This window comes from Zeugodacus cucurbitae, chromosome 2 (assembly GCF_028554725.1).
Source record: "Zeugodacus cucurbitae isolate PBARC_wt_2022May chromosome 2, idZeuCucr1.2, whole genome shotgun sequence".
NCBI lineage: Eukaryota > Metazoa > Arthropoda > Insecta > Diptera > Tephritidae > Zeugodacus > Zeugodacus cucurbitae.
The window spans coordinates 13,986,485-14,012,778 of record NC_071667.1 but is presented as its reverse complement, the minus strand read 5'-3'; the positions used below and the strand labels follow the sequence as shown (position 1 = coordinate 14,012,778).

Sequence of the window (26,294 nt, the reverse complement as noted above, 5' to 3'; positions counted from 1 at the left end):
TTAGCTCGGGCGCCAGTTATGGATTTACTTGTCGAAAGTAAAAAAGTTATGATTTTTCTGGTCTTATGACCTTTATTGTTCAACCGCTCGCTTAACTCTAAACTTAACAAATTTTATAATTCTTATCGTAACTTAATGCGCTTGCAGTTCTGCTGGCGTCGGTTCCCACGTTCCGCTGGATTTCCAGAGAATCACGCCACACTGCGCTAGACGTATCGTCAGCACTTTTGCGAGTAGAACGGATGCGCGTGTCTTTTGAAATGTTATTGTTGCTAACTTATATGCCGAATATGTGAGTAAAATTTTGTGTTATATTAATCAAATTAAATAAATAAATTGCTAGAGTATAAAATGTTCGGTTACAACCTTCATTACTTGTTTAAGTTTAAGTTCATACATTTCATTTCCTGGAAGGTGTGTTTTTACTCATCCGTAGCCATTTAAATCATATATTTCTGTCATAACTAAAACACGTGTATGGCTAATCAAAATATGCGTTTTGTGATTTTTTTTGGCATAAAAATATTGAAATAATATTTAGTTTTCAACACAACACTTCATGCTTTTCTGTAGCTGATTGTTATAAATTTTTAAAATCGGAAACAATTAGAACATACATATAAGCCCGAAATGGTTTTTTTACCAATATTGAGGGTACTTTATGATCATATTTCAACTTCAGAATGTGCTAGTTCATAATAATAAAATTATGCTATAGACCTCTAGATAGAAACTAGTAGAATACTAATTTTTTGAGTATATCTAGGAATATATTATACATATATTTATATGCATATATATATAGTACATATTATAGTTTCTTATAATGATTTTAATTACACCAATTATATTATATTTTTAATTTCATTATTTTTTTTGCAGACTTAATTTATAAGACAGTAATTTCTGTGCAATGAAGACCTATTTAGTCACACTTCACACCGAGACACCACAAATGAAGCTAACAACACCGACGCAACAACAACAGCGGCATCAGCGCTCAATCAGTCCTACCGCTATATGCTGGAGCAATTCGATGCGGCAGTACAGAGAGCACGCTACAAATGTCAACCAATTCCGAAGTACACGACGGCAGGGGCTAATGCGGTGGCGGAGAATGACCTTGGTGAAGGATTTGCGGCGACAATGGCCGAGGAGTCCTTGTCCGACAGTGTCAGCGCGGACGCAGTCAATTGCGCAATAAATACCGAAGTAGTAGTGCAACAGCTGCGGCAACCAGTGGCCAATTTTAATTTGGCACTAGCGCAGCAACAACCATTACAGGGTGATCAGCATATTAGTCGTTTAGTTGATAGTAGTAATATTACCACAGCAAATGCACAATGTAAAGTAGTACAAAGACAGTTACTATACTGTGATGAGTCGACGGCAGCGAATGGCATTTTCGATAACGGTATACGATTAACGGACGCAGATGTTGCCACGGCAGCCACAACAGAAAATGTAAATTTTGTTGCAAACAATGGCCGCGGCAATGCGTCCATAGTAGATGATTTCATTTGTTACCTGCGCATACAATACGAGGACCTAACCGCCTCACTCTCCCCAACACCCCCAACAAGCAACGCCGACCACCGCTGTATTAGACGGTTTGTTGCAACATAATTTGACTGATAGCTTAAGCGCCAGCGCTGGAATCGGTGGTAATCCACTGAATAACGCTTGGCAGCATTTTATTAACAGCAACCGTAGTAGATGGAATGCCAGTGATTTGTTGCCACAACTCGGCGCTCAGTTGGTCAATTCAACAGCAATGCAAGCGAACTACAGTTGGTTGGCGGGCGCTTATGATGATGCGTTCTGGTCGTGGAATGCCTTTGATGAGCTCAACGCTGACAATGCGTCCGCGCCGGTTAGTGATATCAGCAGCAGCATCGGTGACAGCACAACCAGCGACAGTGGCAGCACATCACTATCGTCGCTGTGGGGTCCACGTAAACTCAGCAATGACTATTCATGGGGTAATAAGCTAACGCGCCAACATGATTATAAGTGGATATTTCTTTGTGTCATATTCTTCATATTCGCCGGTGGTCTTGGCAATATGCTAGTCTGTTTGGCGGTGGTACGCGATAAGAAATTACAAAATGTCACCAACTATTTCCTTTTCTCGCTGGCAATAGCCGATTTGTTGGTCAGCTTGTTTGTGATGCCGTTGGGTGCGATACCGGCATTTTTGGGTAAGTAGTTTTAGTATAATAAATAAAAAAATTTTAATAATTTTTTCGGGTTCGTGATTTGATTCTCGTTATTCATTAATGTTGCCCTTCACTAATTAGCAGATTATTCATATTAGCTGCCATGATATCAGCTACTGAGTCTTACTAGCGCTTACTATTACAGCAATCTGTGCAGAAACTCTTTTCAAATTGTCAAAGGTTTTGTTAAAACTCTCCCTCCTTTTGCCTGTCATCCCGAATTTTCGCTATTATTTGCGATCCACAGCTATCTTTCATCTGGTCAAGTTTTTGGTTTCACTGATATCCAAAAACAAGTTGTTGAAAAGGCCCCTCTATCAGGCGTCACAAATGAAAGTGCAACTCTCTCAAATGAAAAAGGCGCATACTCCTGTCCTGAAAGTGTTCGATGCAGTACCCGCCGGAGGAAGCCGAGGAAGGGGAAGGCCTCCGCTCCGTTGGAGAGACCAGGTGGAAAGCGACCTGGTAAAACTTGGGATCTCCAACTGGCGCCGAACTGCAAAGGAAAGAGAGGATTGGCGCGCTCTCATCGATTCGGCTATAACCGGCTAAACGGTTCCTACACCAATCACGTACATATATACTCCTGTTATTGTAATTAAAAACTCTGAAGCTGAAAACTCTGATTGTCGCTTTGCATCATACATATGTATGTATAGTCATGTATACTCGTAAGTCTGTTTTTGTTCATATGCACCTCAATAAATTCGAGTAAAAACTTCAATGGACATTTTCAAATTAACCTTAACTTACAGAACTGCCAACAGCACTCTTTTCCCACCAGTGTCTGCCAATTCCGTTTATTTCTTTTGTTTCTGACTAGCCAAAAGCATTTTATTTTTCTACTTTGATTTTTTATTTTCATACAATACAATACAAATCCCTGACTATATGACAAAAAAAAACTTAAATCGAGGTAAGGCTCAGCAGTGGCGTTTACGCACACTCAATTCCGCTATGAAAATGTACAACTTTGAGCTTTTATTTCGCAACTATTGAGATAAATTTAATGTTAAAGACAACAAATAATGGAGCATTTCAGTAAGAATGCAAGCATTAAAGCTTTAAGCGAAATTACTTAAAACCAACCAAAGCTGTTCATCAAAATCTTTAACAAACAGTTTATCTTTTATTTATGTTACTATAATCAATATGCTTAAAAGCAAAAAACGAAAGTAAAAGTGGGAAAACTAAGTAATGTTTGGGGTGAAAAAACATAGAAAAACGACGAAACGTGGCACATTTTTTTGGTATAAAATTTAAATAATTTAAAGGTGCTTTCGCGGCAATTGACGCTTCAATCCACGGTCTCAAATAAATTTTCAAAATGGACACACTAATATCTTATATAGCGTTTGCCTCATCTGACGACATTAAGAATTGGTGGCGGAAAAGAAAAATCTTTATTGTATATATCGCTTTAGCCATCCATCGGGCATGATGAATCGCTACAGGTGATTTAAACCTTACAGGCTCTGTGTTTCGACCAAGAAATATAAGGCTCAATTCCAATAACTCCTTGTAGTCTGCCCTGGGATGTTGTTTAGTGATATAGTTATGAGCAAATTGAGCTAATTGGTCTTGTTCAGCTTTGTTTAGCGCAAGATTTATTTTTTTATCCACCATTCCACTTGCAAATTTTTGCTGATTGATTTTGGGCCAATTTTTTTTAAAACGCTGGAAAATATCTAATGATGGACCACTTAATTTTAAATCATATTTCGCGAAAGCACTTTTCAGCAAGAGCTCATATATGTGATGACGGCAAGGGAGATATAACAATTCTCTATTGAGGTGTTGTTCTAATAAAATGCAAGTACCTTGTAATCTACCTGTATTTGTATCAAAACATAAAGCTTCTCCCTTGTTTGTAAAGAATGTTGTTAATATTTACTATTATAAGAAATTACTTTTAAATACCTTTTCTGTTAGATTCCATTCCTTTAATAGTTCGAGTATGGCGTAAGTCTGTTCTTTGCCAGTACCAGCTGACAGGGCAGGTACTCCAAGTAGATGTTCAATGCCATCTGTTGTTATCACAACTGGTAATCTGTCCACTTTTGCGTTTCCTGTGATTGACGGTAAAATTTTCCCATCCCAATGTACCGTAATTTGATTTATATTGCTGTTTTTAAAATCCGTCATCAGTTTTGCAGCAGTTTCCGAACGAATTTGTTTACGACAAAGCCGAATCGATGTCTTGCTGATTACCAATGTACTGATATCATGTTCCAATGCTTCAGCCGCAGCTATCAGAATACGTACTGCGTCCCTATCACTGACTTTGCACTTGTCTAAGGTCGCAACAAGCTTTGAAGTGATAAAATGTTTCATTCCTCGTTTTCTGTTTTTTTGTTGAAAGCTACAGTTAGCAGTTTGATCAGTATTATCATCAGTATTGTCATCGTATACATCAATTAGTTCTTCAGTATTGTCACTCAAATCATTCGCTGTTAGGAATACTTGGAATTGTTCTTCATCCTGCTTTCCTTTTCGGATTACCTCTTTCTCAATACGAGTATTTCTTCGCTTTTCTTTTTCAAATAATGAACGATCGCATCCCACCATTGCACCAGGTCTACCTTCTTTACGTTGATTCTTCAAAAACTCTTTATCTTCTTCTATTTTAATTAAATCTAACGCATTTCCGTGCGCAATGTCAAATAAGTTATTCATATTTTTAATAAACTGATCTTCTCGCATTTTTTGAAGTGGTGTGCTGCGTTTGCAAGTTTTTTGCAGATTTTTCCATTCTTTATATAAAGCTTCAACTTTTTGAACACTTCTATCAATTTGGCGCACTGGAATACGGGCTTTATTCCAAAGAAAGAGAAAGGCCTCTTTGATAACCAGATACGCACTTGAACGGAGATCCAATTTCACTTTACGCATGTTACAAAACAACACTTTCAAAACTTGCCCATTGGAAGGCAGCTTAGATCCAACAATTTGGCTTTCGTCATATTCTAATAAATAAATTTTTTCAATAGCTCTTGTGTCCATTTTATAAATACAATCAATATCAATTCTCTTTAAAGCAATAATGTTACTCTGATTCAAAGCTCAAAATAAATACACTTCACTTTTTACACACTTTTAATTGCCACGTGGCTCAAAACTAACGGTATTGACCAGATGTTGACTTTCCTCCGTTGTTGCCAATATTTTATTTTACGATTTAAATATAAGTTTACAGAGTTGCCTTTTTGCGATTTTTTTAAAGGCTTATGTTTTAAAACTTTTATGCAAACAGTAACTGAGTATAGGAAAAAATACGGTAGCATTTATCAATCAGACCTTTGCGCTTAAGTTTAAATGATTATAAAGAATATTAATCAATAAACGTAAGTTAATTTCAATATAATAATATACTAAAGACATCTATGAAACATTTTACTTATATTTTCGTGCCTTGTCTCTTGAAAAGTCCATATAAACCGGTTTTAGCCACTTTAGTGGGCATGTGCCACGCCTTAACCTAGGGCAATCAGTTTAAGATTTTGGAATTTCGTTATTGACATAAAAAGGAAAAATTTGCGGGGTCGGTACACTCTTTTTGCAAAAAAAAAGAAATTAAGTCCGGTCTAATGTACATATATATTTTCCCATATTTAATAGATGGAACATAGAACCTAATCGGTTTCGGTAATGAACCAGAGGGCTTAAGATGAGCAGGTGATTAGCCTTCTGCATTCGAGCCTAGTTCCGGCGCTGACAGTTTTCCCTCTAGATGGTCAGTGGCGTAGGAATTTCCCTTTTTGCAGGAGGACCAGAAGATATGTCAATACAGAAACCACTTTGATCGGTACAAAGGCTCCTTGGTAAATAACTTATTTTTATAACATATAGAGATAGTAAAAATAAGTTATTCGCCTTTTCTCAAAACAAGTTGCTACGTCATCAATATAGCTTTTTTCCTTTAAGGACAGAAAGAAAGCTTTTTTGGGACTCATTTACTGGATGGTATATAAAATTCGGTACAAGCAGTTTCCGAAAATATTATTTTTTGTAGTTGCTAGCTGATTAACGGGAATTTTGTTTGTATAATATTATTGTAAAAAACTGACAGACGGTCTTAATTGGAGGTCATAAGTGGAGGGTATAAAAAAGCTATATCATGAAAAAAAATTAACTAGAATCAGTTGATAAATTCAAATAAGCAAATTGAATGTTGGCCTGTGTTATTACCTGTTCCTGACTATGGAGAATGATGTTGATTATGAAAATTTGTCTCAAGGAAACTTTTAAAAATATACCCTCCCAGTTTTTTGCCAATAGCAACCAGAATTTCTATAATATTAACATTATGAAATTATCTACAAAATCGGATCATTCTAAATAATATAATGATAAATTTTATACAAATATAATGAAGTTCTTTATACTAGACTTAATATTAGATTGGCAAAAAATATCTTCATTCAGCGTTTTTGCTCTTTATTCAATGCTTTCTAGAAAGTTTACAGTGATTGGATTTAGTTCAAATATACGCCGTTTCGTCCCATAATCTGTTTCCATCTAGACGGACAGCCACTTTTCACAAGCTTCTTTTGCGTTCAACATTACATCACCATGGACAGGAATGGGTACGGGAACGTATTCGCTATGTCCGGGCTATATGGTGGATGCGATAAAACCTCCCATCCGAGCTCGCGTAGTTTCTGACGAGTCATCAACGAAGTGTGTGTTCTGTCGTTGTCCTGGTGGAACACTACACCCTTCCTGTTGGCAAATTCCGGACGCTTCTGGTCGATGGCCTGCTTTAAAAAACTTTAAAATAGCGCGAATTTCAACGTTTGTGAACTCCATGTTTACACGTCTATAACTTTTGAACGCAATATCTAAAAGAGCTCTCTAGCGCTTTATACTACCGTGAAATTGAAACGATAAAAAGGCGGAAGTCAGATGTTTCCCAACCTAATATTATCATCGTGAGGAATGATTGGTTGAGGCAGATATGAATCAGAAGACTGTATATTTTAGGCTCTTAAGAAATCAAAAAAGTAAAAAAAAATTATGTAAGTGTAATTCAAAAGAACTAGGAAGAATCGGCCAAATATACCCGATGCCGCTGCTGAATTTTGTGGCCGATACCGGCCTATGCCAATACTCTTAATCAAGATCTACAATAATGTATATCAATAATTTTAAAATTTACCGGTTATAACGTTTTCGTCTTTATGCATAAGAAATTTTTCTCTGTATTGAAACATCAATATATATATACAGTGGAACTTCCATAACTCGAACTTCTATAACTCGAAGTTCTCCCTAACTCCAACTCTTGAAGTGGCAATAGAAGTAAAATTTCATACAAATTTCCATCCGTAAATCGAACTTTTCGACCAGGGCTTAATACAAAATTTAAAATTTTACTATCAAAGAACAATTTTAAAGGAGCCACTATATTCGTATAGAGCTGAAAAAGATAAATAATATTATACTTATAGACTTCATAAATCGTGTAACAAGGGTATGAGATACAGACGTCAAGAGGCAAACAATTGCAATCTGCAACAAACAAAATTACAAAATACATGTGTTTTCTTTTTGCGAAGTAAATAAATAAAAATCTATATTTTACACCTTTTTGAAAAAGGCATGTCTTAATTAAAATTTTAATATCTCGAAGTCTCTCTAACTCGAAGTTTTTTTGTTGATTATGGTGATTCGAGTTAAAGAAGTTCCACTATATATACTTGCTCTCTTAGGCAATATATGTATACAACATAGTCTCTCAACTGCTCAAATCTTACACAAATTAGTTTCCTTTTCCTGTGACATATGTATGTCTAGGATAATTTATGCATACCACACATTTAAAATGAATATTTATTATTTAGTTTTAAGCCAATATAATTTTATTACTATTCTACTGCAAAATTTATAGCCCGCACTAAAAAGAAATCGTTTACATTCAAATCATCTCTTGCTCTGAAGCTCATGCAGTGTGATTTTTCGGTCCAACAGACAAGCAAATGAGACATATGAAGATAAAATTTAACAGACCAACACGAATTGGACACAAATCACAAAAACAGTTTGGTAGAGTAGACAAAAAGCAAAAAAAAGCGATAAGAAAAGAAGAAAAAAGTGAAAGCTATAAAAATCACTCGAAAATTTATACCAATAAACACATACATCATGAAAAAACACCTTGATAGATCACCCATTAAATATCTACTATAGTTTGCTCATAATTTTTGTAGATCCCAAGGAAACATCATATTTTCCAAAGAAATAATTAGTTGAAGACCATGAGCTTTTTTTCAATGCCAGTCTCCATATACCCGTTCTATGTTAACGTTCTATTTCACACCACCTTTCGTGAAGCACATAATTTATGCGCTTTTCGGGACCCAGTAATTATTTACTGACCAACACACACATACTTTCGCCGTCGAGTTGTCATTTAATAAAATTTACGAGTACACACTTAAGTGCTAACTAAGCTACTTCTGTGTGGCATAAGTGTACAAGTATCCGCTATACTACATATGTATGCACGTGAGCGTTAAAGCTTGTAAATATTGCAAAAATAGCTATATATGCATTTGTATATCCGCAGGGGAAATTACATTACTTTTGTGTGTGATATTTTTATGAGTACATATATAATACATCAATTTTTTTTTAGCTGCAGCTGACTGGGTATGGGCTTTGATATATATTTCTTGTGAAAATTCATTAATCTTGCACGCCAATCTGGAATCTGGAACAACAAACGCAGACTTGTTGCTAATCTGAACCGGCTTTTCTAATTAAGCATTCGATTAATCTCACGTGCGCATATGTATATAAAGACATATATTTTGACCTTAAGCCAATCTGATTGTGACAAAATATTTTCGCACTGTACCAAAGAAACATCGGAGCATCGCTTATGTGCCTGTCCAGCATTATCAAGACGACAGCTTCAGCGTTTGGGAGCTTGACAGTACGATAATCTGGAAGAGATTTCGTTAGTGAAACCACATAACCTTTTGAAATCCGCGTAAAGCGCAGGCATCCTAAAGGATGACTAGTCATCGTTAAATACGTAACGGCACTCCATCTGGTATCGCAAAGGACCAAAACTGGTCTACATATGTGTGGCTTGCTGGTCTACCGGAATACCTAACCTAACCTTATAAGTCATTTTAACTTATCTAGATAGATTGAGGATGCATCATTCTTGATAACCTCTGTTATATGGAAACCTAAGCTTAAGCCGTAAAGTAAATTTTCTACATAGTAACTTTGATCTCAACTCACCCCTGAAAATTTCAACTCTTTCAATACATCTGCGAAGTTCCTTTGCGGACTATAGACTATGTGGTCGAAGCAGAATTGGCATTACATCTTATTTGGCAACAGTATCTAGTTAAAAATAATAATGAAATGAAAGTTATACATTTTGCCAATTCCATTTTCCAAATTAATTTCCTACCTTTATTCCTTATTTAAATAACCCATCGATATTGACTGCGGTAATGTTGCGGTATTTAAGCAACATATACTAACATACAATATTCATGTTCTACGCATATGTTTGTGAAGAATCTCAAGCGCTGGTGAAAGTATCGTAGTCAGACGACCGAACATGTAAAAGAATGATGTTATAGGAATTTAACAACCTGATTTCATTTGTACAATGAAATGTTTATACGCAAAACATGTGTTGCCATGTACACCGCGCACACACACACACACACCCTAAAACCAATTTTGCAAACGCAACTCAGCTCTAACACCCTACACTCTCACATAGCACATAGCACATAGGGTTTTAGTAGTAAAACAAAGACGAATGTGCTTGTTTTATTTGCCCTTTCAGCTGCTATGCGTAAAATCTAACCATTTACGGCGAAATATTTTAGCCTTTTAATGTATTCGCCAACAGCACCTACAATAACAGCATGTAAAGTAACACATGCGCTTGCGAAATACGAAACCGCTTTCTCGCATTGAGCAAAAGTCATACATTAATCCTTTTCGGAATGCGTTTACCCTCTTTTTTTTACACAAGAATCTTATTTCACACAGATACACGTTACGTATACACATTCGACCGACTTAAGTGTGATTTAACCGTTACGAAAGTTTATGATGTAGATTAATTGCTGACGTTCAACTCGATGGCTGACGCTTCGATAGCGTTTGACCTTTTCACCTCCCGCAAAATCCGCTATTTTATAGTTATACTCTTCGGAGCAGTGGTCGAGCGAGAAGCGGAATTCAGAACTGTTTGGATTTTGTTGCATTTCAATGCCAGAAGCTACATTTATTTGTGAGAAAGACTGAGAAAGTCTTTCTAGATTTCATAAAGCTTTCATTCTTCTATTTAAAGTTGAAAGCTCGCTTATTAATGACAAACCTGAATTCTAATCTAATTCACAACATTTTTTTCAGGGAAGACAGATAATTAGTAACATTATCCAGAATCGGTCAAGATTGATCCAGAATTGTCTTTCAAAAATGACACACCTAAGAAAGACTTTTTTGAATTTAAGAGAATTCCTTAGACTTTATGCAATCGAAGTTTCGGTTCGGTTTGAGGTTCTTTAGAGGCTCTAGTCGATAGGAAATCGGGACAATATGTGTTTAAGAAAAGACGTAGGGTCAATAGATCGTTATTTACTTAAGCTGTCCTTAAATTAGGAACCCCCATTCTCGGTTTCAAACAATTTCATTTAATTCGTACCTATAACTATTCAAGAATGTTCCCTTAAAATTTCAAGTGAAATTTTCCAAAACTCTTGAAGATATAGCCGATTTATGGTGGAAGTGTCAGGCGACGGAGGATGGAGTGAGGAAAGCTCAAACAGCTCACGACTTCCGGTCTTAGACCAAGTATCCTCTGGGTAGCCAACAGACATTCGTTTGGAGGCGAGCTAAAGTGAGAAGGCGAAACCCGCTTACGCGGTTGTGCGTAGGGTTTGGGACCCACCACATAAAAACACCCGAAGGAAGCGAAGCGTATGGGTCTGGTGGTGAACGAGGACAAGACGAAATATCTCTTGTTTTTGTTCTTTAATAATAAGTAATGCTGAGTATTTAACATAATATTTCCCTCTCTTTTATTGTTTGCTTTCAAGGTTACTGGCCATTGGGCTTCGTTTGGTGTAATATTTATGTGACATGCGATGTGTTGGCTTGCTCGTCAAGTATTTTGCATATGTGTTTCATCAGTCTGGGACGATATTTGGGCATACGAAATCCGTTGGGAACGCTGCATCGTTCGACTAAGCGTTTGGCTGGCATAAAGATCGCCATTGTGTGGGTTATGGCAATGATAGTATCCAGCTCGATAACAGTTTTGGGTAAGCATTGGAAAGCATGTGGTTCCAATTTTCGATTTTTCATTAAATACCTTTTCTCTTATTATTCTATTCCTGTAGGCCTCGTCAACAAGCATAATATCATGCCGGCTCCTAATATTTGCGTCATAAATAATCGCGCTTTCTTCGTATTCGGCTCGCTTGTGGCGTTCTACATTCCTATGCTAATAATGCTAACATCATATACTCTGACTATACCGCTACTCCGGAAGAAAGCTCGCTTTGCAATTGAGCATCCAGAAAGTGAACTCTTTCGACGGTAAGTACAACTCTATGCGTTTTTAAAAGGATAAATTAGCTCTAATTAAAGACGTTTGTCTTAAGTTAACTTCTTTTGGTTCTCTAAATCTTCAGACGTCGAATCATATGCTGAACTATTCCTACAATTTCAAATATATTTTAGAAACGCTTAAATTGAGAAATAAATCTGCAATATTATTCGAGTGTAGCGCTAAAACTTTCCAAGCAGAAATTTAGTATTTTCATTATCAAATTTCTGCCATAATAGTTGTTGGCAGCTCGTCATTGTAAACATAATTTCATGTTAATAAATATTTCCACAGAGTTTTTGTCCGAAATCAATCCGAAACTTTGTCGAGTTTCGCAGCGTTTTTATGGTTTCTTCCTTAGATATTTCGACGTACAAAATTCTTCTACATGTTAAAGCGGGTCGGCCTTTCCTTCGAATATTTTCTTAATTTGATAATTTGATGCCTTATATGTATATTCTTTACATAATCTCTCCAAAAAATGTTAAAACCAACTGTGCTTTTCATATTTTAGTAGAAAGAATTTGAGACATTGATTATTCGTTTGAAGTCCAACAGAAGATTGGTCTTATAAATAAACGTAGAAGCAGCTGCAAGTACTTAAACAACAATGCAACAAACGCAACAGGAACAGTTATAAAACGCTTGTATAAGGTGTACATGCAAACACATGTATATATTTATATGTGTGCATCTGTACTTGTACCGTTATAACAGCAAGCAGTTGCATGCAATCACCATTTTTTATTGTAATCGTATGCTTTGGCTTGTTGTAATTTTCCAGCTAAATCTCTTTACACTACAAAGGAGTTAAATCCTATATATGTGTGTGTGGATGTGTTTGTGGTGAGCTAACTGTGCATTTAGAGGATATCCATATGCATGTTTACACGCCAACGTCTGTTATGGTATATAGTAAAACAGCTTGAACTTTAGTCTTAAAAAAAAAAAAAGTAATTGACTCAATGGTGCTTTGAAATCGCTATATGTCTTTTCCAGATTTACTCTGAAGCACCTTGGTTTTCCAACTAAAAACATTACTAAGCAACATGTCAGATTTAACACTAATCATACCAAGACTTAATATATACCTATTTCTACCATAGCGGGTCAAATGACCCGACTGTATGTTTCATGCTTGAATGTTTGAAATATGGATGTTAGGAAGGAAATAAAAATACAAATTAAATTTATTATGATTAAACAAAATAGTATGTTGAGCATTTCTATTACAAAAGCAAAAAATACAAATTTTTAATTCATAAGTTCATCGCATTTTTTACATATAAGTGTACATTTGTACATTTTCCGCAAACATATTTTTTACATTTAGATTTTGTTGGTTTTATTTTCTTTACAGTATCCTATTTGACATCTCATACGTTTATAAGTATCGGTAGTAGACTTAGGCATCCTAGACCTAGACTAGGATCCTTTCGTATTTTTTTCTTTTTTGGTTGTTCACGGGCTTCTCGAAAATCGGCGCCAAGTTCTTCTGATAGCTTGAGTAAAAACCTTGTCTCGAGATATTTTCTCCTGTCGTTTGCTTGTACAAAATCCAGGCATATATGCCAGCCTTGGAGAGGCCAACTGCAGGTGTGCCACCTATTTTTATTTCTTCCCAAACAGATCCATCAATTGTAACATTTTGTTCTTTATTTCTACTTCACTTTCTTCCGAACTTGAGAGTAATCTTATTCTTTTTCGGCCACTACATACATTCACAATATTTTCCTCTTCATCGTCAGTATCTGTAGAATCAAACTCATATTTATTTGCAACCAATATATCTTCATTATCAGAAAATTTATCTTCACTAATTTCTGAAAACTCTTCGCCAATATTATTTATGTCTTCTAAGAACTTGTACTGTCTTGTTTGTTCGACATTTTTCTGGATAAAAAATTATCTGTATTCCTATAGCTATCAAAATAAAATATAAGTTAGGTACTTATCAAGACTTTCAATTTTTGCCACTTTTTATTACACTAAAAAGCTATTTTCAATCTAAAATTTGATATTTTCTTGAAATTATTTTGAGCTATTTTCGTTGAACTACTTTACGCAACAGTCTTTAGAAGAATGTGCAACTTGCTGACTACAAATATGACTCGATAATCTCATAAAACAGAAAAATTCTCTCCGGGTCAAATGACCCGTTGTGGTAGATATCGGTATACAACAAGGATTACTCAGAATAAACAAAACAAAAACACAACAAAAGGCTTCAAAAAATCGATTTTTTTGTTTTGTTTTAAATCTATTCCAAAACTATCCAAGAATATGTCTTTAAAATTCCAGAGGCCAATTCGACATATTTTCGAAGCTAGAGCAGTTTTAGTGGCCGAGCGTCGAGCATTTTATATATGTATTTTTTTGGACCGAAAACTTTAAAGCGCGTTTTATCGAGTTTTCATTTTCACAAGTGTTAGAAAACGGTGCCGGCGACAGCAAAAAGAATATATGTCCGATCGAAAAAAAACCAAAGTGATCTAGCTTCATGTGCTGAACACATAGAAGACGACAAGCGACGAGCGATATCTGTCAAATATTAAAATACACGCGTTCTTATGGGCACAGATTTTTTGGCAACAGCACGACTTCACCATAAAAGGGTTGAAGTCTTCGCTGTCGCCAAATTAGAAATGTTTCTAATTTTGCCGACGACAATGGCCGCTGTAGAGCTGCCACTAACCTGTGAAATGTAAAATTATTCAAAGTTCTCACAAGTATGACGTTATTTTGCCAGCAGAAACGTAAAATAGCTTTGATTTATCATTTATAATAACAATCGATTATTTAAAACAAATAAATCGACCATTTTTACATTTTTTACGTAAATAATTTCACTTTAAACTAAATATGTAAATTTTATTGAAGTGATAGATGTTAGTACGGCAACAATGAAATTGCTTTTTGATATGTCGCTGCCGTCTTCAAAATGTTCAAGACGCTGGCTTCAAAGCGACATTTGTGATCAGCCGTCGCTACGTCGTGTCATGTCGTCGTCTTTGTGTTCAGCACTACAGTATTAAAGATAATTATCTTTGTTTGAACTAAAAAAGTATTATTTAAACTACTTGTTTTGCAACTTAAAGTCAATTTTTATACTCTCGCAACCTGTTGCACAGGGTATTATAGTTTTGTTCACATAACGGTTGTTTGTGTCACCAAGAAATAAAAGAGTTAGATATGGGGTTATATATATATAAATGATCAGGATGACGAGTGGAGTTGAAATCCAGATGTCTGTCCGTCCGTCTGTCCGTCTGTCCATCTGTCCATCTGTCCGTCCGTCCGTACAAGCGATAACTTGAGTAAAAATTGAGATATCTTAATGAAACTTGGAACACATGTTCCTTGGAACCATGAGAGGGTTGCTTTCAAAAATGAGCTAAATCGGTCCACTGCCACGCCCACAAAATGGCGAAAACCAAAAACACATAAAGTGTCATACCTACGCCATAAATAAAGTTATAACAGTATAATTTGGAATAAAGGATCGCACTAGGAAGGGGCATATTTTGATGTAATTTTTTTGGGGAAGTGGGCGTGGCCCCGCCCCAAATCGGTTATTTGTATATATCTCGCAAACCAATGAAGCTATATAAACCAAACTTTCTGCAGTCGATTCTCTTACGTACCCCACCACACACCATGAAAATAGTTGAAATCGGATAATAACCACGCCCACCTCCCATACAAAGGTTAGGTTGAAAATTACTAAAAGTGGGTTAACTCACTAATCTGAAAAAATTCTATATTTTTTAATCATAAAACGTTTTTTTCGGCTTCTAAAGCAGACTACTGCCTTAAATTTCAAGCCATTAGATTTCAGTTTTTACTCGCTACTTCAAATTCAATAGATTCAGTTTGTTGAATATGTCAATTTATCGCATACGCAATGCATTCGCGTTCACTTTAGCTATAGAATTTTCAGAGTGTTTGAAATATGCCAAGAGTCAATATACTTATCAAAGTTTGTTTAAATTTCATCAATCCAAACTGTTCGATTCACCATTTCTTTACTGATTTGTCTAAATATATGTCATGGAAGGTAACAACCAAATAATCGAGTTGATTGCGCTTCCAAAGGTACAAACACTTGCTGTGTTTGATTGTGGCAGTTTATATTATTTATACCAGTTGTTTGTTCGATTTGTCAGCATGAAACCTTCATACAAATATATAAATATATTTACTTTTACAAAATACATTGGAACTTCTGTAACTCGAAGATCTCCATAACTTGAACTTTTGAGTTAGCAATAGCGTTTTGAAACCAATTTTCTATAATAATTAATTTTTTCGTAGAAATTTCCTTCCATAACTCGAACCTCTATAACTCGAAGTTCGCCATAACTAGAACTCTTGAAGTGGCAATAGAAGGCAAATTCCATACAAATTTCCTTCCATAAATCGAACTTTTCGACCAGAGTACGTCGACGTATAATTTTAAAAGAGTTTCTCTATATCGTATGGAGGCGAACAAAAAATATGATATTAAACTTATTGATTTCATAAATCATGTAACAAAGGAATGGGATACAGACGTATGTTCATAAAACTCTATGCGATGTAAATAAATAAAACTGAGTATAAATCTATATTTTCCAGCTTTTTGAAAAATTTATGTTTTAATGAAAATTCTATAACTTGAATTTTCTCTCCTAGTGATTCGAGTTGGAGAAGTTCCACTGTATTATAACAATAATTAAAACAAGTAAGGAAGGGCTAAGTTCGGGTGTAACCGAACCACGACAACTTCCCATAAAACTCATTTTTGAATTTCATCTTATTCCTTCACTTTATAATATATACATTAGGAACCAAAGAAGATAGCGAAATAAAACTTTACACAAACACTGTATATGATCTGTTGCATCACTTGTGAAAAAATTGTCAAAATCGAACCATGACTTTTCAAGGCCCCTGATATCGAACATGAAGAACTCAGTGCCTAAGGGTAATTTTTCCCCGAAAATATACTTAGGTAAATCCCTCAGATATTTTAATGTAATTCGTTCCCTCTGAATTTTTTTCTTATAACAGTTTCTCTCTGTACCTGAAATGGTAAAAATCGGGTCATAACTTCCCCCAGATCCCATATACCTAATTATAAGTAATGTTAAATTAAGTGAGAGTATAGTCTTCGATACATTGTATCTTAGTGGTGAAAACTAGTGCAATCCGTTTAGGAATTGCCTCAGTCCCCTATTATACTATACTATTTATGATGATTTTCGTTATTCTATTGAACTTTATACCCAATATATGGGTCGAATTGTGTTAACTTTATAAAATTGCATCAATAAATTGCGAGAGTATAAAATGTTCGTTTACACCCGAACTTAGCCCTTCCTTACTTGTCAACCTAACCTTGTATGGGAGGTGGGCGTGGTTATTATCTTTTGATTTCTTTCATTTTTGGACTGCAGAAACGATTGCAGAAAGTTTGGTTTATATAGCTTTATTTATTTGCGAGATAAATACAAAAAACCCGATCATGTGTTCCAAATTTTATTTTAATAACTTTATTTATGGCTTAGTTATGACACTGTATAGGTTTTCAGTTTCCGGCATTTTGTGGGCGTGGAAGTGGACCGATATTGCCCAGTTTCGAAAGCAACCTCCTCAGGGTGCTAAGGAATATGTGTTCCAAGTTTCATTAAGATATCTTAATGTTTACTCAAGTTATCGCTTGCACGGACAGACGGACGGACAGACATCCAGATTTCAAATCCACTCGTCATCCGGATCATTTATATATATATGACCCCATATCTAACTCTTTTATTTCTTGGTGACACAAACAACCGTTAGGTGAACAAAACTATGATACTCTGTGCAAAATGTTGCGAGAGTATTAATATAACTTTCGGTAATGATTTATATAATGGAGTCTTAAATAAAATTGACTGCTCACAACCTATATAATTTTTGTTATTTAAACGCATCAATATCCACTGACCCAATTCCACCCTACCGAATACTTTTCCGCCAACTCTGAATTGCCTCACTGCTCTTTTAATTATTTTCAAGTATTTTCTAATATTTTCTAATATTTTGCCAAAATATGTAAATCGCCAAGTGCTGTCATCCACTTTACCATTAGGCGAAACATAAGGCTTGTGGGTAGCCACACTTCCGCACTCATAACACTTTAAGTTAACTCGGCCACAATTTTATAAAAACAACAAAATGTGCTTGCACTTCTGCCCAGTTCAAGTATCTGCGCCAGCTGAGCGACTGGTACACTTGCTGCAACTCGGAAATTGGCGCTACCCCCATTTGGAACTTGTATTTTGCACTTTCTTTCCCAAGCACTTTACAATAAACTCATATAAATTTTTGTAAACAATTCATGACTATGCTTTGCACATGACGTCTTGCTTGCTCTCACTACTTGTGGCCTTTCTTCGAGATTTTACTTGCTTTCAGTTCTACTTGCATTTTCCCTTTGTGTTAAAACTTTCGCCTCTGCGGCAAGTGTTAACCAAAAAAACTGCTAAATCACTTATAATTGTTATTTTTTTTGTCACTTTTCTCTCGAAAGTTTTGTTGTTTTTTAATTTTAACTTCAACACGAAAGCATTAAATGAGTCGTTTGTGTATTTGTGGGTTTATTTTCACTTTTATATGGCGCCACAGAGTCGAGAGGACTTCACAGCTTTTAAGTATTGTAGCCACCATTTTTTACTTTAATGCCAAATTTCTATTATAAGCTGAATTAATTTATTATATATGTATATTTGTACAACACATTTGATATGATCTACTATCTAACAATCGTTTAATTTTCAGTAAAAAAAAAATCAAATCTCATCATCGCCATCTACCAAGAAAGAATTATATTATATCTACAAGAAAAGTAAAGTCTTAAAAGAAATCTTCAATTAAAAAATGTCAACTTTAATTTCAAAAAGACATTCTTACTTACAGAAACAGATTTTATCTTAACTCTCATAAACTGATATAAACTAGCATAAAAACCTCTGCAATGTTACTCATATGCACTGTAAGTCCATGAGAAGTACACGTACTCGCACACTTTACATGAAATATATGTATACATATGCGGGTACTCACTCGAACCTTACTAAAGTGCGCATTATACCAGCATAGACCAGAGCAAACCACACATGCATACATTTATTAACATTTATAATCTCATTTAGCTATTGCTGACACTACACTTGTTTATGTAGAATTGTAAGTGCTCGTTTCAACACATTCAAATTTCATCGCTCAATGCTGCCGGCTAAATTACTCATGCTAAAAATATCACTTAAATCTTTGTAAAATTGTATTAGTTGACATACGCTGCTGTTCGCACGAGCAAAATAATTCAATTACACTCTGTAAATTAACCATTAAATGAATTCAGTTTATGAGTTCGTAGAACGAGTAGCAAAGCGTAACAGAACTTGCATATGAAACTACCGTGCAAAATGTAAAGTAAAGGCATGTTGCTGACATAGTATGGTGCTTGTGCGAAAGAGCATGTTGCTAACTAATAAATCTGATTAGACTTAGGTGCTTACGGTTTTTGGAGAAGATTGTGAAGTAGCAAGTGTTTGCAGACATGCTTTTGAATATTTCATAATATTTTCTAAATTTAGCAAAACAAATATTTTTAGAACAATCATAGTTGCCAAGGGTTATTTGAAGTCACTGGAATGCGAAATTCTGAACGAACTCGAAAGTATATCCGCTCAGGAAGTATAAATAAATAAAGCCCCCCTCCTTATTTTCGAAGAACTCGGACAGCCACTTTTCACAAGCCTTTTTTGAGTTCAACTTTACACCATGTTTCGCCACGGACAGCAACAGGTAGTAATCACTTGGCGCTATGTCCGGGCTATATGATTGATGCGATAAAACCTCCCAACCGAGCTCCCGTAGCTTCTGACGAGTCATCAACGAGTGTGGTTTGGCGTTGTCCTGGTGGAACACTACACCCTTCCTGTTGGCCAATTCTGGATGCTTCGGGTCGATCGCCTGCTTCAAGCGGTTCAGTTTTTCGCAGTAGATGGTATGGTGAAATGGTAAGCGCCTGGCCATATGGGAGCAGCTCATAGTGGATGATTCGCTTCCAATCCCACCAAACACACAGCAAACCCTTTCTGGCCGTCAATCCCCGCTTGGCCACTGTTTGGGACAATTCACCGACCTTCGATCACGACCGGTTTAACTTGATATTCATTTTTCGTCGCCTGTCACCATCCACTTCAAAAATGGGTCGAGTTCGTTCCGTTTCAGCAGCATATTGATTCGGTCTAGAAGGTTTTTTTTGCGGCACCTAAACATCAAGCTTTTTTGCGTATCCAGCCTTCTGCAGATGGTTTAAAATGGTTTGGTGACTAACTCCCATCCTGAGTGATGCCATGAGATGCCACATGCCGGTCTAACTCGATGTTTTCCATGATTTGATCGGTATTAGTCGTCACAGGTATTCCGCCGGCTGGCTTCTCCATGGCGTCGTTTTCACCCGCTCTGAATCGTTGAAACCATTCCTCCGCAGTTCGAAGTGATAGAATACCATCCCGCAAACCACCGTTAATCTCATGGAACGTTTCTCTAGCGGATTTGCCTTTAACAAAGGAAAACTTTAAAATAGCGCGAATTTCGGCGTTAGTGAATATATACACGTCTATAACTGTTGAACGCAATATCCAAACTTATCAAAGATAGCGTCGTTTTGAAGGTTATGTCAAAAGCTTTCAAAGGTGTATAGTATAGCCAGATACGAGCTCTGTAGCTGTGGTTTTTGTATTAGCATTATTTATTTGATAGCTCTGCAGCGCTATATACATAACCGCGAAATTCAAAAGACAAAAAAGTCGAAGGGAGATATTTGCCAACCTAATATGCATTTCTCAAATAATTGCCCCAAATATTTCGCCTGTATAAGAACAACTGATCCAATGACTCAAGATTCCGAGTTGAGTTATTTTTAAGAGTCTCTAAATGCAAATTCTTGGTAGTAGATTCAAGGTTTTTTAAAGTGAAAAAAGGGGAACATAATAACGGAAATATGATCACTGCATAACTACGCCACAGAAAAATGCCTTGCAACCAACTAAGCACCTAACCAACATCGCGTCAATCAGTGGCCTTGCAATTCAACGAATTTTAATAAATACATTTACAAGCCTTATTCATTTCCTAATCTAATTTATATCCTCTTTATATGCCTTTACAGTCATCCCAATCGACGTGGCCCGGTGCGTGTGCGCGTTTCACAACCGCAATTGGGTTATTCTAGCAACGGTGGCACGGCGGGAGGTGCGCTGATCAACAGCGGTGGCGGAAACGAGAGTAGTCTACGAAAGGATGTCATTAGCAGCATCAGCGGCAGTACGGCCAACAACAATGACAGTGGCAGTGCAATGCTAGCGAAGCAGCACGGCGGCACTTGTGAACAGAGCACCCAAACACCCGAGTTCATAATGCGTGAGACACGACGCCACAAGCTAAAAGCATTTAAATTCTCACTGAATAATGTTACGACGCCAGCGTTGAATTTGTGGTGAGCACCATGCATGCATGCATACGCCTATGCGTTAGTCGCATAGGCATGCGCTTTTGCGTCGCGCCTCTAATTGTATTGCACGACCTTAATTCAATATATAATTCTGTATGCTCTAATTCTATCGTTTTAACCCTTTCTCGCTCTCTCGCCCTCTCTCTTTGCCGTTGTGTAGCTTCCTGAATAATCGCAATAAACGCAATAGCTTATCCGCTAATGCAGTAGCCACCGAACAGAAAGCGACCAAAGTGCTCGGTCTAGTCTTCTTCACCTTCGTCCTTTGCTGGTCACCGTTTTTCATTTTGAACATCATTTTTGCCGTTTGCCCCACCTGTCAAGTGCCCGAACATGTTGTGGACACATGCCTCTGGCTCGGTTATGTTTCATCAACCATTAATCCCATTATCTATACAATTTTCAATCGAACATTTCGCGCGGCTTTCATACGGCTACTAAAATGCAATTGCGAGCGGTAAGTGAACAATACAATTTTGATTTTATACTAATGAAATTCTAATTAAAAATGCTTATTTCGCGGAAAATGAAATTCAGTTCAAATTTTGTATCGTGAAATTATCGAATTTTTGGGTTTATTTCAGTGGGAGTTTATGTTGCAATGCATTTAAAGTTGGATCAGTGTTTCTATAGTTGATTTATTAAATTTTTTATTTATTTATTCCGCTAATTCTTACCAAAAAGCTTCGTCGTTGCAGACCTCAGTTTTGCCTTTCATTTATCTCTTTTCAGTTCACAATTTCACCCATTAGTTTGTCCCCTATTTTCAATCAAAATCATATTTATTCAGTTTCTCTCTATTCTGGTTTCGAACCCCAATATATCATATGATGTCGACAGGAAGTTTTTGATCTGCGGCCAGAATTTAAACCGAATAACAGCCTAGATGTTAAGCAACTCAGCTGATGATCATTCCTTTTGCCTAATAGCATTTTCACACAGCCAAATTAATTGATCAGTTAAATACTTGATTGAGAAACCAATTTTTCCCTTCACACTGCCGGCTATTCGATAACCGATCAGCTGTTATACATTCTTGTTTTTACTTTTCATAAAAAGTTGGTAAGTTTCATCAGCTGATTACTATTTTCAGCAGTGACATCTACCGTCGTGTAGCGTGAACAACAACTCGCAGACAAAGAACGTATATATAATTACAAATGCGGTCTTTGTCGCAAAGTTGCATTTCAGTCGATTAAAATTCAATTTAAAATGAATGTCGATTTTTATTTTGTATGGTAAATCGATCTAAATCAGCTTTTAAATCGGGCAGAGGCCGGTTAATACATATTTTCACAACTTTAAATAACATGTATTAAACTAGATGAATAAATTACATTAAACTGTTAAAGAATTTACAGTTGTAAAACCGTTATATATGCATTGCATATTTGTTTTATATAAGGGAATACATTTAATTTCAATAAACTGATTTCACTATTCATCTATCCTTCCCCTATTTCTCTCTCACCACAGCTCCGGTCGGCCATCGCGCTATCGTTCCGTCACAGAAGGACGCGGCGCATTAAGTCTGTGCGCACCATCCGCCCTACCGTTGGCCATTTCATTTCAAAGTCCACCTCTGATGACACCATCAACCACAAATGCGACGCCGTTAAGCGATTTTCGTGGCAGCTACACCATCACAGATGACGAGTGTTAAAATGGAGTTGCATTCGCATTGGCGGCTGCAAATAGACATGGCAGCATGGCAATTATTTTTCCGACTGAAAATTACAGCATAAATTTACGAATGCTATGCAAAGCGCAGAAATTTGGCGAAACGACGAAACGAGCAAAATAGTAACTATTGTTACCTTTACATATAAATATTTGAGTAACGGAATGAATGTGTTGGACTTTGGTGAATGTACATAGATATCCATATGTAAATATTAGGTACGAATGATGGAGTGTGCTCACATGGCGTGATATTTATTCAGATGTGGTTGCCATATGGCGCTAAATGTAGCTATAAAGTTCATACATGTATATATGTAGCTAAACATACATACACACATATATACTTTACAGACAAAGTACATTGACAGAAGTTTATTATAAGTTTCCACATGCAGTACCAGCGTCCAGCAGCAGACAATTGAAAAAGTTAGTCAATTCGAGCGGAAATCTTAAGCAAAGGTTATGGCGAACTTCAGCAATAAATATGTTCGTGTTTCGAAAGCATTTATTTTAGCAGAGAAGTTTGCTCTAAAGAAGACATAGTTTTGTTTCCTAAGCAGGCTGAGGGAAGTGGTGGAAGACAGTAGTGGCAAAGCCCACTCCACTACTTTTCTACATATAAGAAATAACAAAAAACTTTTGTAATTTACCTACAGACAGTGCAATTTAGGATTATTTTTAGACATCCAAGCAGGTGGTTTTGTTTTATTTAGATACAAAAATACGAAGCTTTGCAGCACAATCCTGCATAATATGTTAGCAAGAATGCATTCACATATGCATATCAACAGACTACTCTATTAGCAATTAACAGTTGTCATTGTTTCGTTTAAACTGTTATTCTCATTAGTGAAATCAAAACAAACAACAGCTGATTGTGAAGCAAAAGCAAATTTAACTAACGTGTTTCTTTGTTATAACAAACGTAAGCAATTAAATATGGTACTAATTACGCAATTTAAATCGGAATATTTACAACTAACTGAACTGAAACCTTAATTGAAAAAAATTGTAAAAAGTGTTCACGTTGTCATAAAAATTCTAGAAAAAATGTATTTTATATTTGATGCCCAAACAATTGTTAATTGCGCATATAATAACATTAATTACAACCATCAAAATACAATTAACGACTTAATTGATACCAAATTACTAAATTTCGATTTATATGCCAAATTTATTTCACTTATCGAAAGAGAACTGAAAAAAGACTAAACTATCTGCATAATTTCGCTTAGTTTTGGAACGCCCTTTAATAAAATTCACACTAAAATATATATTGTACAATTTTAAGATAAAACGTTCTTAATTATATCTCAACGTAGCCTTTGCACACAGCCAAATTAATTGATCAATTCAAATTTTTATTGAGAATTTTTATTGCCCTTCACACTGTCGGCTACTGATCAGCTGTTATACATTTTTGTTTTTGCCTTTCATAAGAAGTTGATACGTTTCATCAGCTGTTTGCTATTTTTAGCAGCGACATCTACCGTGAACAACAACTCACTGACAAAGAATGTATACATAATTACAAATATGGTCTTTGACGCAGAGTTGCATTTTATTTTCAAGTCGATGGAAATTCAATCAAAAATTAATGGAAATTTTTATTTTGGATGGTAAATCGAACTTAGCGTTTTAATCGAACGGAGGCCGGTTATTTGATCAATTATCTCCTGTGTGAAAAGACTATAAAGTTTTATTTTATTTTTTTAAATTTTGTATTAACAATTCCATTTAATTAAGGCAAAGCCTAATTCAATTTCTATAAACATGCAATGAATTCAATTAATTAATTAATTACTTAATGAATGAGACATACACTTTTTAGGCACGGCAAAAAATACAATTCGACCGCATTCAGTCAGGCAAAAGAAAACGCTTGTGCAATTATATCAAATATTTACGATTTTTTATTGTCAATAATAGCATGCGCAACTGTTACTATTCTTCCAAAGAGCTATTAATATAAAAAATGCCACACATTTGATTAAATTAGCAGTGAAAAGCTGCATAATAGCTACACTCGCACTACTTAATTGACGTTGAATGAATTATGTTCTTACTGGAATTGACAGGGAAAAACAATCTAAATAGCAATATGTGCACGTCGGCATTTCGAAAGGCGCATGCATTGCATAACAAAGGTGTGCATAATTTGTAATCGAAACAATTAACACGTGTGTATGTTAACAGCTAGAAATTTCCTCGTAACTCAGTCAGAATACTAATTACGTAAAAGCAGTGTATAAATCCATAGCTTTGACTAATACGTATGTATACATATGTATGTATAAAAAACGATACTTCGTAGAATGATTGTACCGACATTGCACTTATTTATCGCTTGGGTGATACTAAAATTTGCTGAGTGATTTTAATAAGAGCTCAAACAGAAGAAGATACCCAATTATAACATAAAAACAGTCAAGGACGCGACAACTTTGGTTGTGAAGCATAAGCTTTTTCCTTATAAGGCATTCTCTTGAAAAAAAGTCACTTGAAAAAAAAGTTCTTCATTTTCTTTGGCAATGATATATCTTATAGGATATGTAAAACGTAAAATAAAACATATGGTGTTAGGACTGTGTAACGCGGGGTTGCCATACTGTAAGGGGCCAAAGTATTTTGTAAAAAAATTTTCGAACCGCCATAAATTTAAAACTAATGAACAGATTTTAAAACACCATGTGACTTTTTTGTACAGAATTTCTCAAACTTCAAAACTGTGTATCGTAAATTTTTAAAATTAATATTTCATAACAAAATTTGAATAAAACATTTTTTTTTTTTTTGAATTTGTAACCCTTTATGCCCCCTTCGATTTTTTTCCGAAAATATCTTAAAATGTTCCTTATTTCATCGCCTTATATATCTCAGGAACTACTCGACCGATTTCAATGAAACTTGGTTTGTAATAGTTTCCTTACATACCAATGATATGTTGTGAAAATAGGCCAAATCGCTTCACAACCAGGCCTACTTCCTATATACCAGAAGACAATTTAACAATTTGAAGACAATCTGAATCGTTTACTTTACAATATAGAAAGTAAGTACTAGTGAAGATATCGGTGCAGAACTTTGCACAAATACTACATTTATAGTGTGGCATCACCCTTCTAAAAATCGCCGAAATCGGACCATAGGTTTTTAAGGCCCCATATATCGAACACGAGGACCTCGGTGCTTCTAACCTAATATTATGGTTTCCAACTTTCAATGGACTTTATACAATATATATGACGAATAG

The 26,294-nt window shown here is 35.7% G+C and overlaps 1 protein-coding gene across 1 annotated transcript; it reads left to right on the top strand.

Annotated features, from left to right (window-relative positions):
* Nucleotides 1–903: 903 nt before the first annotated feature.
* On the top strand, nt 904–25,255 carry LOC128919862 (uncharacterized; the record flags this gene model as incomplete). The annotated part of the gene is given in 7 exon segments (XM_054225381.1): nt 904–1,595; nt 1,597–2,201; nt 11,297–11,521; nt 11,600–11,798; nt 21,014–21,340; nt 21,516–21,812; nt 22,832–25,255. Coding segments are annotated over 7 exon segments (2,532 nt in total), but the record flags the coding sequence as incomplete, so codon positions are not given.
* Nucleotides 25,256–26,294: the final 1,039 nt, after the last annotated feature.